General features: G+C 32.8%; 1 protein-coding gene across 1 annotated transcript; it reads left to right on the top strand.

Annotated features, from left to right (window-relative positions):
• Positions 1 to 640: 640 nt before the first annotated feature.
• On the top strand, positions 641 to 1,858 carry LOC127138137 (uncharacterized mitochondrial protein AtMg00810-like). Its single transcript, XM_051064535.1, has one exon. The coding sequence runs from the start codon at positions 641 to 643 to the stop codon at positions 1,856 to 1,858; it is 1,218 nt and encodes a 405-aa protein (XP_050920492.1).
• Positions 1,859 to 18,078: the final 16,220 nt, after the last annotated feature.

Raw genomic sequence — 18,078 nt, 5'->3', positions numbered from 1 at the left:
CATCACCTCTTCTCCCTCTCCTCACCAATTACCTCCTTCACCACATGACATAATCTCTCCTACTTCCCCTCTTGTACCAACCAGAAAATCTAACAGACTCACAAAACCACCAGCTTATCTCTCTGAATATCACTGCAATTTGCTATCCTCAATGCTGCCAGCATCTAATCCAGGTAACTCTCCTTACCCTCTTTCTTCTGTCCTATCCTATGACAAATGTAGTCCATGTCACAAACAGTTTTGCCTATCCATTAGTTCCCTTACAGAACCCAAAACCTATAAACAAACCTGTAAGTTTGACTGTTGGAATCTTGCTATGAAATCTGAGTTAGATGCTCTTGTATCCACAAACACTTGGTCTGTTGTTGATTTGCCTGCAGGTAAGCAACCAATTGGTTGCAAATGGGTCTACAAGATCAAGCATCATTCTGATGGATCCATTGAACGATACAAGGCCCGTCTGGTGGGAAAGGGATACACTCAACTAGAAGGTGTGGATTATTTTGATACCTTCTCACCAGTTGCTAAGCTCACAACAATTCGCACCCTTCTATCTCTGGCTGCTATTAAGGACTGACATTTAGAACAACTTGATGTTAACAACGCATTCCTTCATGGTGATCTGCATGAGGAAGTGTATATGGATCTGCCTCCTGGGTTCTTGCCCCCTAATTCTTCTTCTAATACAGTCTGCAAATTACATAAATCCCTATATGGACTAAAACAGGCTAGCCGACAGTGGTTTTCAAAATTATCCACTGCTCTTATCTCCCTTGGATATTCACATTCATATGCTGACCATTCTTTATTCACAAAACTACATAATTCTCATTTCACTGCTCTTCTAGTCTATGTTGACGATATTGTCTTGACAGGTGATGATCTACAGGAAATACATTCTGTCAAACGATTTCTTGATTCCACATTCAAAATCAAGGATCTTGGCAAGCTTAAATACTTCCTTGGATTGGAAGTTGCACAATCCACTCAAGGTATCTTTCTCAATCAAAGGAAGTATGCATTGGAATTGCTTGAGGACAGTGGTTTATTGGCTACAAAGCCTAGTCCAACTCCCTTTGATTACTCCTTGAAACTACATGACAGTGACTCACCCCCCTATGAAGATGAAACAGCCTATAGAAGACTTGTTGGCCAACTGTTATATTTGACTACAACCAGGCCTGATATTGCTTTCATTGTTCAGCAACTTAGTCAACTTATATCTAAGCCATTACAAGTTCATCACTCTGCAGCAATTAGAGTGCTTAAATACCTCAAAAGTGCTCCTGCTAAGGGATTGTTTTATTCTTACTCCTCCACACTCAAACTTTCTGGTTTTGCAGACTCGGATTGGGCAAGTTGCCCTGCTACTCGCAGATCAGTGACTGGTTACTGTGTCTTCCTTGGCACATCTCTGCCGTCTTGGAAATCCAAAAAGCAGTCCACAGTGTCCAGGTCTAGTTCAGAAGCGGAATATAGAGCTTTGGCTAGCTTAACTTATGAACTACAATGGTTACAGTATTTGTTTAAGGATCTTCACATTCCTCTTAATCAACCTAGCTCAGTCTACTGTGATAACAAGAGTGCAATCTATCTTGCTCACAACCCCATTTTTCATGAGAGGACAAAACATATTGAAATTGACTGTCATGTCATTCGTGAAAAAATACAAACTGACCTCATTCACCTCCTGCCAGTTCCTTCTGCTGCACAATTGGCAGATGTACTTACCAAGCCATTGCCTGCTTCCTCCTTCAATTCATTGATTTCCAAGCTTGGTCTATTAGACATTCATAGTCCAGCTTGTGGGGGGCTATTACATGATGAAAATAGTGATGTAAATAATAACTCTATTTAATCTTAGCTAATCATAGTTGTAACTGAATTAGGAGCTAAGTTAGGAGCTAAGTTAGGAGTTAGTTAGTTCCCTAGTTTACTATATATATATATATATATATATTAATTACACTTGTATATTGTAATTAGGTTTTTTATAATGAATATACTTTCTTTAATTAATTTCTCTCCTCTGATATTCCAAAGTTAACACTCATTGTTAGCTTTATTTGCTTATTTTCTTTGTGCTAGAAGTGCTCAATCTCTGTTTTGCCTAAACATAGCCAAAGAAAAAGATTGTTATTACAACTGAATTAACTTATTTTTATCGTTAAAATATTAAGCAAGATTTCTTGAAAGTTGCTAAGATATCTTGGCTTTGCTATCGGTTGATGCGCTAGTTTTTGAAAGATTTTGATTGATTCTAGATTTTGTGTTCTAGTTACTACATGATTAATTTCAGAAAGATTTATTTCGTTTAGAATCTACATGATTTGTTTTGAAAATATTTCATGTGTAAAAAATTAATCTGTTAATAGAGTCTGCATGATTTAATTTCCTGAAGAATGGATATGATATGAAAGAAAAATTTAGGACATCTTTTTTAAAATGATTTTTAAAGTGTTATAGATTTTTATTCAAAAAAAAATTTACAAAGAATTTTTTAAAGAAAAATTCAAATTCAAATTTGTTTAAATAGTTATTCTTAAAATATTACTTTAGGTATTTCATCCTTTTGTTATAACTTTTTTTTCGATATCAAAATATCAAAAACCACTTCAAATTGAAGCTATTTCAAATAACTTATCATAAAAATCATTTTTAAGATACATATTTTTGAAAATATTGTGATTTGAACTATGTTTTAATTTTCAATAATGTAAATTTATGTAATATGATGTCAAACTTAGTCTTAAGTTTATAAATAACAAATTAAAAAAAACTTTTAGTATTTTGAAAAATGTCTTTATAAATATAATTTTTGAAAATACAAATAAAAATCCATTTTATTAAAGCTAAAGTAAATGGGCTCTTAACTTGCTAAAGATTGGATATGTTATGAATTTGTCTTTTTGTGGATCAACAAGACAAAAGAGATATGCACATTCTGAGAGACTAATTATGGTGTGTTTTGCTTGTGTAAACTTTGTCATTTGTTATTCATTACTACTTAGGAGAGAGAGAGAGAGATTTTGGTTTATATAGGTAAAGTTTGTCACATCCATAATAATGATTCTTATAAACATTTGTAAATGTGTTTGAGTGTAAAGTGAAAGGATCTTAGATTCAAGGGGAGAGTAAGTTGAAATTCATAGGTAGTATTAGAAAAATGACAATGAACTTAGAGAGTTTAAATGAGACTATTTTGTACTATTGACTATTTATAATTAATGAATTTCCTTTCCACTGGACTACATAATTAAGGGTCCAGTCAAGCTGGAAGCTACAATTGCAGGATCCACAAATGATTTTATTAATATAATAAAATGTTTTAATACCATCAGAGAAGATGGTGAAAGTATAACAAGTATACGTTTGAACTATGTTGTTTATTTTTTTCTTGTTGCTTTTGTCATTTCTATTTTGGTTATTTTATGTTTATACTGTCTATTTCTCATCTAAGTTGATTTTGTCATGTCTACATTCATGAAGAAGATAATTTAATAAATTTTGTTTAGATAATAATACAAAACATAAATGAAAAATAGTTTATCTAATACAACAAGTCATAAAATAAGTATAAATATAAACAAGTCCATTACGTGCAAGGTGGGAAATTTTCACAACAAAATCATAATCCTAGACATCTAGGTTTATCAAACCCATGGTGTCAGTTGCAAGAATGACTATCATTCATGACCTCAACTAATCAAGTACAATGAATGGTGGAGATAATGTTGGTATGACATCTTAGGGCCCATCTATATCTAATGGTGGTGGTTCAACGTCATCTACACCAGAAGGGATGACATAAGGATGTGATTTCCTCTAGAACCATTGTAAGATCCTTTCATCATCTACACCAGAAGGGACGATGTAAGAATCTAATGGTGCTTGCAATTCCTTGGCATAACTTGCCATGTTTTGATGAAACCATGAATCATTATTACCAGGAATATGAGGGACTATTCATGAGATACCTTGCACATATCCAAATTAGCGAAGACATTACTCATGAATGTATGTTATGACAACTCTGCTTTGACGTAGATAGATGAAGCATACTAAAACCTCATAAAATCTTGGGTGATTCGTGTTGTATGTGTATGGTGTCTATATGATATCATTTAGGGTCATTGAGTCAATTCTACATCTATTCTTGTGGAGATATAATGTTTGTCTTTCCATCTGGTTACCCATGCATATCAGTTAAGAATATAAAATGCTTGTAGGCCCAACAATGTATTAGGGAGTAATAACTAATAATACATATAACAATAAAATGATAAAATATTTATACTTATAACAAACTTATATACCATCTCATGTGCCTTATATCAGAGTTAGTAACATCTTCTAAGTAGTGGTGGAGCATATTCAAAGTAACACATTCCCATGCCCAAATATGGTATCCAAACTTGATGAACAATCCAATATATTTCACATCAATGTAATGACGCAACCTTTCTATCAAGATAGTGCAACCAATAAGATGTAACATATAAGTATTGGTCGTAACATCATACCTCCCATGCGCCACTAAGTGAGTATACATCTTTCGTTGTCAATTCAAATATAAATGAACACCTCATTTATAACTAGTCTCCTCTAAAACTTCTACGTCTTCACTCCTATACACTTTTCTATAAGTATGACCGCTAGATCAGGATTCGTCAAAAAGGGGAATATATGTCTCCGAATAAAAAAATATGGAACAGAGGCGAGATATCATCTAGTGAGACAATGATCTCTCTAAATGGTATATGGAAGGAATTAGTCTCAAAATTCTACGTTCCATGAACACAAAGATCATATGGTTGTCTAGCATGGTCAAGGAACTTCCCACCAATAACATCAAATCATAATCAGTGAAAACCTTGAAAAAGGGGCAAACATCTCCACCCTAGATACTTTCTTCAACTTCACACCATGAGTGGGCACCTATAATGGACTCCAATCTAGAAGAAATACATCATAAATTAAAAGTTAATATAGTTAATAAATATTTAATTTGATCTAATAATATTAAAATAGTGATATAATAATATATACCTCTCTTTGCTATAACTTAGATTCTATATGGTTTATATACCATGTAAGTACTGTCGTGTCACATGGTCCTCATGGGAATCCATCGGCCACATGATCACCCTCAGGTCCCTATTGATCCCCATAACCATTATCAACACTTACTACTCAGACACACAATCATCATCTAGAGTTTGCTCTAGTTGAACAGGCACTCCAACATATGCCTTATCTAGTAACTCAATCTCTCCCATCTGAGTATGCACATATGCTCTGTCACATTTACGTCCATCTCTTTCATACAAAGTTCATGTTCCACGAACAATATTAATCCTCTTACGATGAGAGACACTAAGAGCAAGTCTCACGTGCCTAGTTACTAGATTCTCTGTCATTGTCTGCGTCAATTGAGGTTGTACAAGATTTATCACTCAGTCTATATATAATGTGACCATCGGCCCACTACGCCAAAAACTGGAATAGACAGCGCACCTTAGAGGGCGCTTTATTACAAAAGCGCTCTCTAAAGTGAAGCGAAAAAATAAGGAGCAATAGACAGCGCACTTTAGAGGGCGCTTTTGTAATAAAGCGCCCTCTAAGGTGAAGCAAAAAAATAAGGAGGAGATAGAGGGACAACAATACATGGCGCTTTTTAGAAAGCGCCCTCTAAGGTTACCCTTAGAGGGCGCTTTTAAAAAAGCGCTGTTATAAGTCCATGTGCATTTCCAGTTTATAAAGCGCTTCTGGAAAGCCTTAGAGAGCGCTTTCATAAGCGCCCTCTTAGGCCCCCTTTTAAGGGCGCTTTTTTTCCACAAGCGCCCTCTAAGGTCCCCTTTTGTAAACATTAAAATTATAACATACTGCGCATTTTGTTATTTCACTCTCTGTTATTTTCGTTCTTTTTCACGTTAGGGTTCTCACTGCTACGATTTTCCCTACTTCTAAGGCGTTCTCCTTCCACCTCTGTTAGATCTACGACGTTTCCTCCTTCTACCAATCAAAGGTACACGATGCAGCTTATGAGTGTATTTATTCTAGCATACATTATTACTTGCACTATTGCTTTGTTTTAGCTTTGCCCCATTTCAGTTTTATGTTATTGTTGTCTATGCTACGTTTGTTTCGACCTGTAAAGTTTCAATATTCATAGTCATTTAAATAGTTTGGGTTTATTAGGCAATTGACGGTTGGTTTTTAAATTGCTGAATTTGATATCGCTATGAATCACATTCAAAGACTGTTGTTAGGGTTCGGTTATGGTTGCATTATAGAGACATTAGAAACCTTAGATTTCGCGGCTGAATTTGATATCTCTTCTGAATTTTTTTTTTGTATATTCTAATTAGTAATGGATAATACATGGATGTCTTCCAATCGATTGTCGAGAGAGTACGAGAATGGGGTATCAGAATTCGTTAAGTTTGTCGTTGCGCACGCCGAAGACCCTAGTAGAATGATATGTCCTTGCTTGGGTTGTTGTTATGGGAAACGGGTTGACGCAGTTCAGTTGACATCGCATCTAATGAGGCATGGAATTGATCGAAGTTATACATGTTGGAATTTGCATGGTGAGAAAAGTAACGAGAATGTTGAACCGGGGGATAGTACGACCTATGCCTCAAACTATAGTGGCGCAGATACATACGATTATGATCGAGTTGAAGAGATTGCAGAAGCACTTGAAGGAGATCTTAAGGATTGTCCCGAAATGTTTGAGAGGTTGATAAGTGATGCAGAGAAACCTTTGTATGATGGTTGCACTAAATTCACAAGATTGTCTGCGGTATTAAAGTTGTACAACTTAAAGGCGGGCAATGGATGGTCGGATAAAAGTTTCACAGAGTTATTAGCCCTTTTGAAAGATATGCTTCCTGAGGATAATGTTCTTCCCAATCGAACATATGAGACCAAAAAGATGTTGTGCTCTATTGGCATGAGCTATGATAAGATACATGCATGTCCAAACGATTGCATTTTGTTTCAAAATGAGTATGCATCGTTAAATGAGTGTCCTAAATGCGGTGTCTCGCGATATAAGAACAAGTTGTCTCCAGCAAAAGTCTTGTGGTATTTTCCTGTTATTCCGAGATTTAGACGCATGTTTCGTAGTGAAACCGATTCAAGACACTTGACCTGACATGCAGATTAAAGAATTATAGATGGAAAGTATCGACATCTGGCAGATTCACCACAGTGGTTGAAAATTGATAATGATTATCCTGAATTTGGAGAAGAATCAAGAAACCTTCGCTTGGCATTATCTACTGATGGAATGAACCCACACGGTATCCAGAGTATCTCACACAGTACATGGCCTGTGATTATTATGATTTATAACCTACCTCCATGGCTATGTATGAAGCGTAAGTACATGATGTTGTCTATGTTGATTTCTGGACCTAAACAACCAGGGAATGACATAGACGTGTACTTGAAGCCCTTAATCGAAGATTTAAAGATTTTGTGGGAGACCGGTGTGGAGGTTTATGATGGATATAGGAAAGAAAGTTTCAACTTGAGGGCGATGTTGTTTGGCACAATTAATGATTTTCCAGCATACGGAAATCTATCAGGGTATAGCATAAAAGGTCAATGTACGTGTCCTATTTGTGAAGATAAAATAGATTGGAAGCGCTTGGAGTTTGGTCAGAAGAATGTCTTTCTCGGTCATCGGAGATTCTTAAATTCAAATCATCACTACCGTGGATGGAGAAAGGCGTTCAATGGAGAGACAGAACAAGGCAGAGCTCCACCTATATTGACGGGTGATCAAATTTTTGAAAAGGTGAAAGATTTGGATACTCAGTTTGGCAAGCCTTTTGCCCACACACTTGTCAAAAGTGGGTGGAAGAAGAGGTCAGTTTTTTTTGAATTGCCGTATTGGAAGTCCTTGTATGTGAGACATTTTCTTGATGTTATGCATATTGAAAAAAATGTATTTGAAAGTGTTATTGGCACGTTACTCAATATACAAGGAAAGTCTAAGGATGGCCTTAAGGCAAGAAAGGACTTGATAGCGATGGGAATAAGAACTGAATTAGGACCCTTGAAGAAAGGAAAACGAACATATCTACCGCCTGCTGCTTATACTCTATCTAGAAAGGAGAAAAAAACAGTGTTTAAGTTTCTAAGTGAAGTTAAAGTTCCAGAAGGGTACTCTTCAGATATTAGAAGACTTGTGTCTATGAAAGACCTCAAGTTAAAGAGTTTAAAGACCCATGATTGCCATGTTATAATGGAACATTTTCTCCCAATAGGTATACGTTCTATTCTTCCAGAAAAAGTAAGAAGCTTTATAATTAAGTTGTGTTCTTTCTTCAAGTCAATTTGCAGTAAGGTGATCGATCCTACGATCTTACCAATGTTGCAAAAAGAAATCGTTATTACTTTGTGTGAGCTTGAAATGTTTTTTCCTCCATCATTTTTTGACATAATGGTACATCTAGTTGTTCATCTTGTGAAAGAGACACAATTGTGTGGACCAGCTTATATGAGATGGATGTACCCTGTTGAACGTTATATGAAAATATTAAAAGGGTACGTGAAGAACCGAAGTCGACCAGAAGGTTGTATGGTTGAAAGATACATTGTTGAAGAAGCGATTGAGTTTTGTACTGAATATTTGTCTAATGTTCAGTCAATCGGACTCCCCAAGTCTCAGCTTGTCGAAAAGAAAGAAGGAAAAAATCTAATTGGAAATAAAATCGTGGCAGTATCAAGGGTCGAACGGGATCAAGTGCATTTGTATGTTCTGCACAATGAGAATGAGGTTGAGCCGTATGTTGAAATTCACAAGGATGTTCTCCGAGGTTTAAATCCCAATAGAAATGAAAATTGGATAGTACGAGAGCACAATCGATGTTTTATACCTTGGTTTAAGGATCATATTTATTCAAAGTATTATTCAGATCCCGCTTCAATAACAGAAAGGTTGAGATGCTTAGCATATGGTCCAAGTTTCCATGTTTTTTCTTATAGCGCATACGCGATTAATGGATACACATTTTATACCAAAGAACAAGATGATAAAAGTACTATGCAGAATAGTGGTGTCACCGTGGTAGCTGAAGCAATGCACATATCAAGTGTGAAGGACTTAAACCCCAAATTTGCAAATCTGTCGTATTTTGGTGTTATCGAGCGCATTTGGGTGTTTGATTATGAGAAGTTTCAGATTCCTATATTTGGTTGCAAGTGGGTTGAAAATAATAACGACATTCGAATGGATAAGTCAGGATTTTTGCAAGTGGATCTTAATAGGGTGAGATACAAAGATGAGTCTTTTATTCTAGCCTCTCAAGCTAGACAAGTGTTCTATGTCAATGATCCGAAAAGTACGAAATGGTCTATAGTTCTTTTTTCCAACAAAGTAATTGATGAAAACACTGGAGATCAAGGTGATATTGATGTTGAGATTGAATCGTTTACCAGAAATGATCAAGATGAGAATATTATATCAAATGATTCATATATTAGAAATGATCATAATGAGGGTATTTGGATCAATCCAACCGTCCGTGTTGTTAAGAGACATGTAGAACATATTCCAACCAAGAAAAGAAAGAGAACTTAGTGAAAAAGGTACAGGTCAAATGATTTTAATTGTTTTCTTTATTACAGGTAAAATGGCTTTTATGATTTTAATTGTTTTTATATTTGTCATCTGATTTTAATTGTTTTCTTTATTACAGGTAAAATGGCTATTATGAAGTCAATCATTCGTGCAAGGGGCAAGGGATTGAAAGTATCAATTGATATTTGTGTAGATGGAGATGTTCCATTGTCGTCAAGCCTCATTCGCGTAGATGATGATGCTGGATATTTGAAAGTATCCCTCTACGACAATGGAACATGTCCATCTAAACAAATATCAATTCTATCTTCAAAAGATAAGGGACCAAAAATATAAGGGGATTACGCAGCAAATCGAGTCAGTTGCATAAAAAAAAAGGTATAAACACAATTATATGATATTTATGCATAGAAAATGTTAATTCTTGATCTTATACTTCACCTAACTAATTTTATGATATTTTAGGTTCATGCTATTGATATTGAACAAAAAGAGGTTGTTGCTAAGAAGACTGCGGCTAGCAAAAAAAAACATACATCTCAGAGATGCTTTTGCTACTTATAGTTTTATTTCTTTTTAAGTTATGAATTGGTTGTATATTTAGAATCTTTAGAAGTTAAACGATTATATATCAGTGGATTGTTGTATATGTATGGATTGTTGTATATAAGGCTTGTTGAATGCAATGTGTGAAAAAGGGCTTCAAATTATACAGTTTTGGGTGTACTGCTTCAATATACAGGTTGTCTAAAATAAATAAATAAATATAGCGTTTTTTTTATAAAAAAATTTAAATAACCACCCACTTTAGAGGGCGCTTTCCAAAATAAGCGCCCTCTAAACCCTTCAAATTTCCACTTTAGAGGGCGCTTTCCAGTAAAAGCGCCCTCTAAACCCTTAAAAGTTTCCACTTTAGATGACGCTTTCCAGTAAAAGCGCCCTCTAAACCCTTAAAAGTTTCCACTTTAGAGGGCGCTTTCTTTAAAAAGCGCCCTCTAAAGTGGCCCTTAAAGGGCTTAAAGAGCCACTTTAGAGAGCACTTTCACCAGGAAAGAAAGCGCTGTCTTTACCTATGCCAGCGCCAGATTAGAGGGCGCTTTAAAGCGCTGTTATAGGCCAAAAAAAGCGCCCTCTTTTCCAGTTTTTGGCGTAGTGGCCCCTCTAGTCATTACTAAAATAAACAAATAATCCATACTTTAGTAACACATAAAAAATAAATAGAATTATATATAAATAAAAAAAATGATTTTCTATATTTTTTATAATATGCATTATACCACATTTTATTAAAACTGAACAAAAAGGCCTTTAACACCTCATTTATTTGATAATATGGAAACCCGTATGCTTAAAGACCTTTAAATGAAAACAATCATATATATTTTTAGTGCATTTTTCCTAATCGACGGTGCCCATTTTAAATGAAATGATTTTGCGTTATGCAAAAAAAGAAGCTAAATTCAATAAAGTAAAAAAATAAATAACAAATTTAGTTGTTAATATTGTGGTTGATTATAGATAAATGATATATTTTTTTAAAATTTCAATTTAATGAAAATGCGTGAATGAGTAATTTTTTATTATTTTAGTTATTACTTACGGTAGTACAAATAATATGTGAAGCACTATTGTGATATTTTGGAAATCAGACGCCTTTATTTTATTTATTTTTAAATTAAAAATAATTTATATTTACCACGATTGGGTAATCTTGGAGAAATCGGTCATGAGTTCGAATCTCAATATCTGCATATTTGTGATTTCTTTAGTACTCCCTTTGTCCAAAATAATGTCGTATCTTATAAAATTATTTGTTTTAAAATAAGTGTCGCATTTTAGTTTTCAATGCAATTCTAATGTTTATCTTCTAATTATGCACTATAATTAATACTCTCAATTTATTATTCTCTCACTATACATTTATGATAATTCGAGTACACCAATAGTAAACAAGGATATTTTGGTAAAATTAATATTCTCTCTTTCATTTATTACATTTTCTTAATATGTCTGAAATGATCCACTATGACAATTATTTTGGGATAGAAAAAATATTATAGTTGCACCCTTCTTTTTAATTTATTTTAAAACTAAATACAAGACACTTTTCACCACAATAGGAATTTCCAACTATGGTGAAATATTTTCCTTTTTTTTAATTTTTTAAATAGTTAAAAATTGGTATTTTTCTAAAATTAAAATAAATAAATAGGATGTTATCACATTTGTTTTTTCAACTGTGGTGAAATGTATTACTCTTATTCAAGAAAGAGAACTTACCTCTTGTCATGTCTCTTCAGTTTTTACTGCCTTACGAAAACCACATTCAGTGCTTACGAATATCACTTTGAACACGGACAAGTTTATCATCTCCATTAACGAAGAGACCCTAAATATGTATCATCTACAACCATTGTATCATCTCTATTCCTTCACCATCATATCTTCTCAACCTAGTTCTTCATACGTGGTCGAACTCCATCGATATCGTTTCAGGTTGTACAAAGCAATGAAATACGAAGAAAAAATTCGAAGGAGAAACACAAATGATACTTGCAAGAAGGGAAGACGAAACTCATATGATATTTAGCTCATCGACTTCTTCATCACATTTTCGGTACGTAAAATATCTCTACTATGCATGTAGTAGTAATGTTGTTGAGATATGCAAAACCCTAAATGCTTATTTGTTGTCCTTCTATCTTAGTTTTTTTAGATAAGTGATATGTTTATTTTTGTTGTTGTTATTGAGATAAGGAAGCTGGTTTTGTGTTATTGAGATATTGTAGTTTTGTTGTTATTGAGAAAATGATGGTTTAATGTTGTTGTTATTGAAATATTGAAGATTTTTTTGTTATTGAGATATTGAAATTTTGTTGTTATTGAGAAAGTGACATTTTAGTGTTGTTGTTTTTGTTGTTATTGAGTATTGAAGCGTTTGGATTATTGAGATATTGAAGTTTTGTTGTCATTAAGATAATAATGGTTTAGTGTTTGAGTTGTTCTTGTTATTGAGATATTGATTGAAGGTTTGTGTTATTGAGATATTGAAGTTTTGTTAATGTTCTGGTCCGACCAGATGTCCTAATGACCAAGGCTCAATTCGTCTCAAAATCCATTCCACTTGACCCAAAGTATAAAAATTAATTCACACCCAAAAAGCAAGATACATTCTCTTATTTTCACTTTTTACTACACCCTTCTTGAATCTTGAACTGACTTGGGAGTTGGAGTAGTAACCATACAGGTCCACCCCACACCATCGTAAAGGTGATCAACACCACAATTCAAGAGCATCAGTTCTCCACCACCGAATAAAATTACCATATAATACCAAAAAAGCAAGACCCACGTTAATTCTTATAAGACAACTCTTTGCAAAGTTGACCGAAAACTCGAAGCCAACTCAAAATCTCTAAAAATAACTTTAATAAATAAGAGATTATCAATGGAGGGATCGACCAAAATCAAGGTATCATCTTCATGCTGAAGATAAGTAACCACGAGATCTAAGATAATGTGCATGGACTATAGAAATGATTCCCATGTAAACAAAATTCCACGCAAAGATAAATTGAAAAAAAAAAAACTTATCAATCTTAAAATTTAGAAATCTTTCTCATTTATAAAAAAAACTCATTAATATTTACTCATTGGTATTATTCTTAGGTTTTGTTTAGGAGTTTGGAAGAGAAAATTTTGAAAAACAATTTTTTTATAAAAAATCTAAAGAAATCATTTATATAATTTTGAATATTTTTTTGTTTAAAATGACAAAAAAAGGTTTATTTATATATATATATATATATATATATATATATATATATATATATATATATATATATATATATATATATATATATATATATATATATATATATATATATATATATATATGAGTTTAACTGAAATACACTAACAATGTAAAATGATTTTATACCATCAGTTAATGATAGACGTCGGATATTAAAATAACTTTGACTTTTATTTTAAAAATCTATAAAGTAATGCAAACGGATGATGGTGAAGAATTGACGATGTAAAACGTTTTACACTGACAGTGTATAGTAATTAATCTCTCTCTCTCTCTCTCTCTCTCTCTCTCTCTCTCTCTCTCTCTCTCTCTCTCTCTCTCTCTCTCTCTCTCTCTCTCTCTCTCTCTCTCTCTCTCTCTCTCTCTCTCTCTCTCTCTCTCTCTCTCTCTCTCTCTCTCTCTCTCTCTCTCTATATATATATATATATATATATATATATATATATTTTTTAATTCCTCCAATTTAAGAGAATTTTTATTTTTAAATAAAATAAATTTTTCAAAACTCTACCGCTTAAATCCTTTTATTCTTTTTCCTCCATCCTTCTATTTTTTCAAACCCTACCTTATCTTTTCTTTCAAACTCCTAAACAATGTCCGAAAGAAAATTTTGCTCAAAGTTATGGATAAGTTAGAAACAATGCAAACCTAAATTATTGTATAAAGATTCTCGACCTCATAAGAAGAATGTCATGGTATACTAAGAGACATCATAACTTATATTTTGACACTTGAACTTAATTTTTTAATTTTTGTAGTCAAATTATTATAAATTAGTTACTTTATGAATGATTTAATATCTTTTTCTAAGTATTTTAATTCCCTCTAAAAACTTTCTTAGAACTTTGATCCCTCTAAAATTTCTCTTACCAGTTATAGTTTCAATTTATTTACAAAAAAATCACGTTTTGTGATCCGAATGACTTTTCTTTTATGATAATCATTGTTAAAACTTTAAAATATAATTGATTTAATAATATATACTTTTTAACTTTTAGTTTAAAACTTTAATCTTTAATTTAAAGCTATAAATAACTTAGTCAAAATTAAATTATTAAATAAACAAATTATTAGCTAGTGATATTTTAATGTCATATTAACAATATTTATTAAAAAAGTCACTTCAAACATGCAACGTAAGCTTTCGTAAAAAAGACTGAAGTTAAAATTGATAATAATTTTTTTACTTAAATAAAAAAGTTTAAAGGAATTTAAAAAGAATTATAACTAAAATTGATAATGCATTAGTTCACATTACTATATTTAGGAAGAACATTATAATTCCACCACACAATCAATTACCACAAATTAAGGCTATTTGAGTTTGATATATATCCACCACCAACCAAATATTCTCCCTACGTAATTTATATTATAACGTTTATTATTACTATTTAATTAATTAATAAGATAATAAACCATTCATAAAAGAAAACTAGACATAGTAAATATTTAATATTATAGAGTCTAAAATAATATGTTGGTCGATGTATGTTAATGAGTTTTTGATTTTGATTTGTGATTTATTTTATCCGAGTTTTTTCTCATTTTTTATGTTGATTTTCTCTAAAGTCAAATTCTACAGAAAAATTCGCAGGTTTCCTGCAGATTTTTCTATCGATTCTATTTTTAGAGATTAAAATCAACACAAAAGTGAGATATGAAGACTCAAACAAAAGTAAATACAAAAATCAAAATAAAAAATTCTCTAACTTACAAATAACAAAAGACTATTTAAGTCTATTATAGAAGACCCACACTTACGCAAAAGTCAAATTTCATTAATTCACCACTAATTTAAGGAAAGCATTTGTTCTATAAATTTGAGAGGCAATTCAGTCCTTGCAATCAGAGAAAAATAAAACATAATAATAATATTATCATTGATCATATAGTATGGCAAAAACCATGATTGCTTCATTTGTTTTAGTTCTAATTATTGTTACTGTGGGAATTATGAGTGTTGTTGAAGGAGGAGGTAACCAAATGGAATATCCGTTACATTGTATGCATTTGTACAAGTTGTGTTATTATAAAAATGTTAAAGACAAATGTCAATTGTTCCATGATTTGTGTCCTCATGATATCAAACCCTCCCCATCTCCAACCCCTTCGATGATATGATCAAAGATCCAAGCTTGGTCCATGCAACTGTGTAGCTTTAGAAGCTTACACCATTTGGGTGAAGAAGACAACTTTGGAGCTCAAGATGCCGTAAGCTTGTGAAAGACCTATGTCTATGGTTATGGCTGAGCCATCAACTCACCCTAACTAGGATGTAGAGGATTTGGAAGACTCACTCGCCAAGATGAAGCAAGAGAGACATATATGGGAAGAGCGGATCCATGCTTTGAGCCGAAAGCATGAAGAGTTGCAACTTGAGTCTAAAGACAAGGATGCACTTATTGAGATTCTTGAAGATCGTGCAGTGAAGAGACAGAGAGAGCCAGAGGGTTTATCTTCCTCTAGCATGCCTCAGCCTTCTAGCGCTTGGAAGAAGATTGTTGATAAGCTTATCCTCTAGAAGGCTCAGATGAATACATTCTTTGAGTCCAAAATTTGACGCATCCGAAGGAAGTATGCACCCATATCCAGGTCATCTAATGCAGTTACTAGGGATCCTTAGGATGATGTTTTCCTTTTCTCTTGTATTTATACTTTGGTTTCTGAAAATGTACTAAATGTAATCCTTCCAATGTTATGAATAAAAAGAGATTTTATGGTCAATCAAAATGTTATTATTGTTATTATGTGAATATATATTTACAAATAGGACTTCATATGTTCCTTGAAATTAAAAACAATAAAAAACATTGCATTTCATGAATCATCTGCATAACAGGTTTTCTTTGATCAAAGAACATTCAAATTTAATGTCTCACACTCAAACTTCCAATTCCATGCCAAGTTCAAATCGGATTTCTCTTCATTCAAATCATAAATAAAGTGAAGCCTCGTGTATTTCTCATTATCTATCATAGCATGCTCTAGTTATTTAATTCTAGTTTTTGTCTCATTAACTCAGGGAAAAATGATCATGTATCTTCCTCTTTGCATCTTTTCCTTTCATATTACAAAATTAAACTAGTTAGTGTATGATAACCAAATGGTTCTTCTGTGTTATCAAAATATGCAGACACTGTCCTTTTCCCCTCACCCACACATCACAAATATCCTTTTTTACTCCAAAATTTTCACTAAACTGAATTTTAGTTATAAAATTATGGTAATCCCTCAATTGTACCCTGTAATTTTTTGACAAAATGTTCATCTTGTAGTACTTGAAGTCTCAAAAGATGTTTGGTTTTGCTAGTGAGATGGATGGTATATACAAACTCTTGAATGATGGTCATGCTTAACCTAATGGATCCCTCATTCAGACCAACACAAAAACTTTTCATACGCCACACCAAGCATCTTCACCGTCTAGTATCAATAATGTGTGTATTATCCATGTGCAGGTCATTTGGCCCTTTAGATTAGGCCATTTATTTCATGAAAGATTGTCGAGAATTCATGACAATAAAGCTGCTTGTGACATTTTCCGTTTTTCTAGACACAAGAAATTACCTTGTCATACTAGTGTTTTTAAAGCATCTTCATGTTTTGAATTGCATATTTTGATATTTGGGGACCCTTAGCTGTCAATTTAATTCATGGCCATAAATATTTTTTTATTATCTTTGATTACTTTAGCATGTATGTTTGGATCAAACTACTTAAATCCAATGTTGAAGTCTCCAAACATGTCCAAAACTTCATCACCCTCATTAAAAACCAATTCAAAACCTGTCCTAAATTCATAAAAACAAATAATGGCCAATAATTTCTAATTCCACATCCTTATATGACCAAAGGTATTATACATCAAAGATCTTGTGTAGAGTCTCCCCGATAAAATGAAAGAGTTGAAAGAAAACTTCAACATCTTATTAATATAGGAAGATCTTTACTTTACCAATCCAAACTTCCCAAATATTTTTGGTCTTATGCAGTATCATATGCCACTAATCAACACTCATTTACTAAATAACAAATCTCCTTACCAAATGCTACATAATTCCGTACCTGACATGAATTAAATCAAAGTATTTATCTCCCTCTGTTATGCCTCAACCTTCAAAATAATAGAACCAAACATTCTTGTAGAGTGATTAATTTCAAGAGTTGAAGATGCAAGAGTTTCGTTGCAAGAATTTGAACTTTCAAAAACAGAAGAAATTGTTTTTTCTCACAAAATCATACAAAATATGAATATGATTTGTTGATTCGTTACTTGAGAAATGATGACAAAAAAGACTTAAATGTGCATGAGATTAAGCACACAAAAATGATTGAAAAAGTCGGTTAGATTCGAATCAAGAGCATTTCATGATTTGAATCAAAGGCACAAGTGAAATGGAATAAAAGAAAAATAGAGTTTTGACTCATTTTTCAGTATATTTGAATCAAGTGGAAAGTGTGATTCAAATCAAATACCACATGATTAGAATCATGTGTTAAATTTGATTCGAATCATATAGGCTGAGCCAACTGAGAAAATATGGAAAAATAGCATGATTCAAACCAGGTGTAAAGTTTGATTTGAATCAATTGAGGAGGAGGTGGTCCAAAGTTTGATGATTCGAATCATGCATAAAATGTGATTTGATTCAAATTGTTTTGA

The sequence above is a fragment of the Lathyrus oleraceus genome, chromosome 4 (genome assembly GCF_024323335.1).
Source record: "Lathyrus oleraceus cultivar Zhongwan6 chromosome 4, CAAS_Psat_ZW6_1.0, whole genome shotgun sequence".
Lineage (NCBI taxonomy): Eukaryota > Viridiplantae > Streptophyta > Magnoliopsida > Fabales > Fabaceae > Lathyrus > Lathyrus oleraceus.
This window is presented reverse-complemented; position numbering and strand designations above follow the sequence as displayed.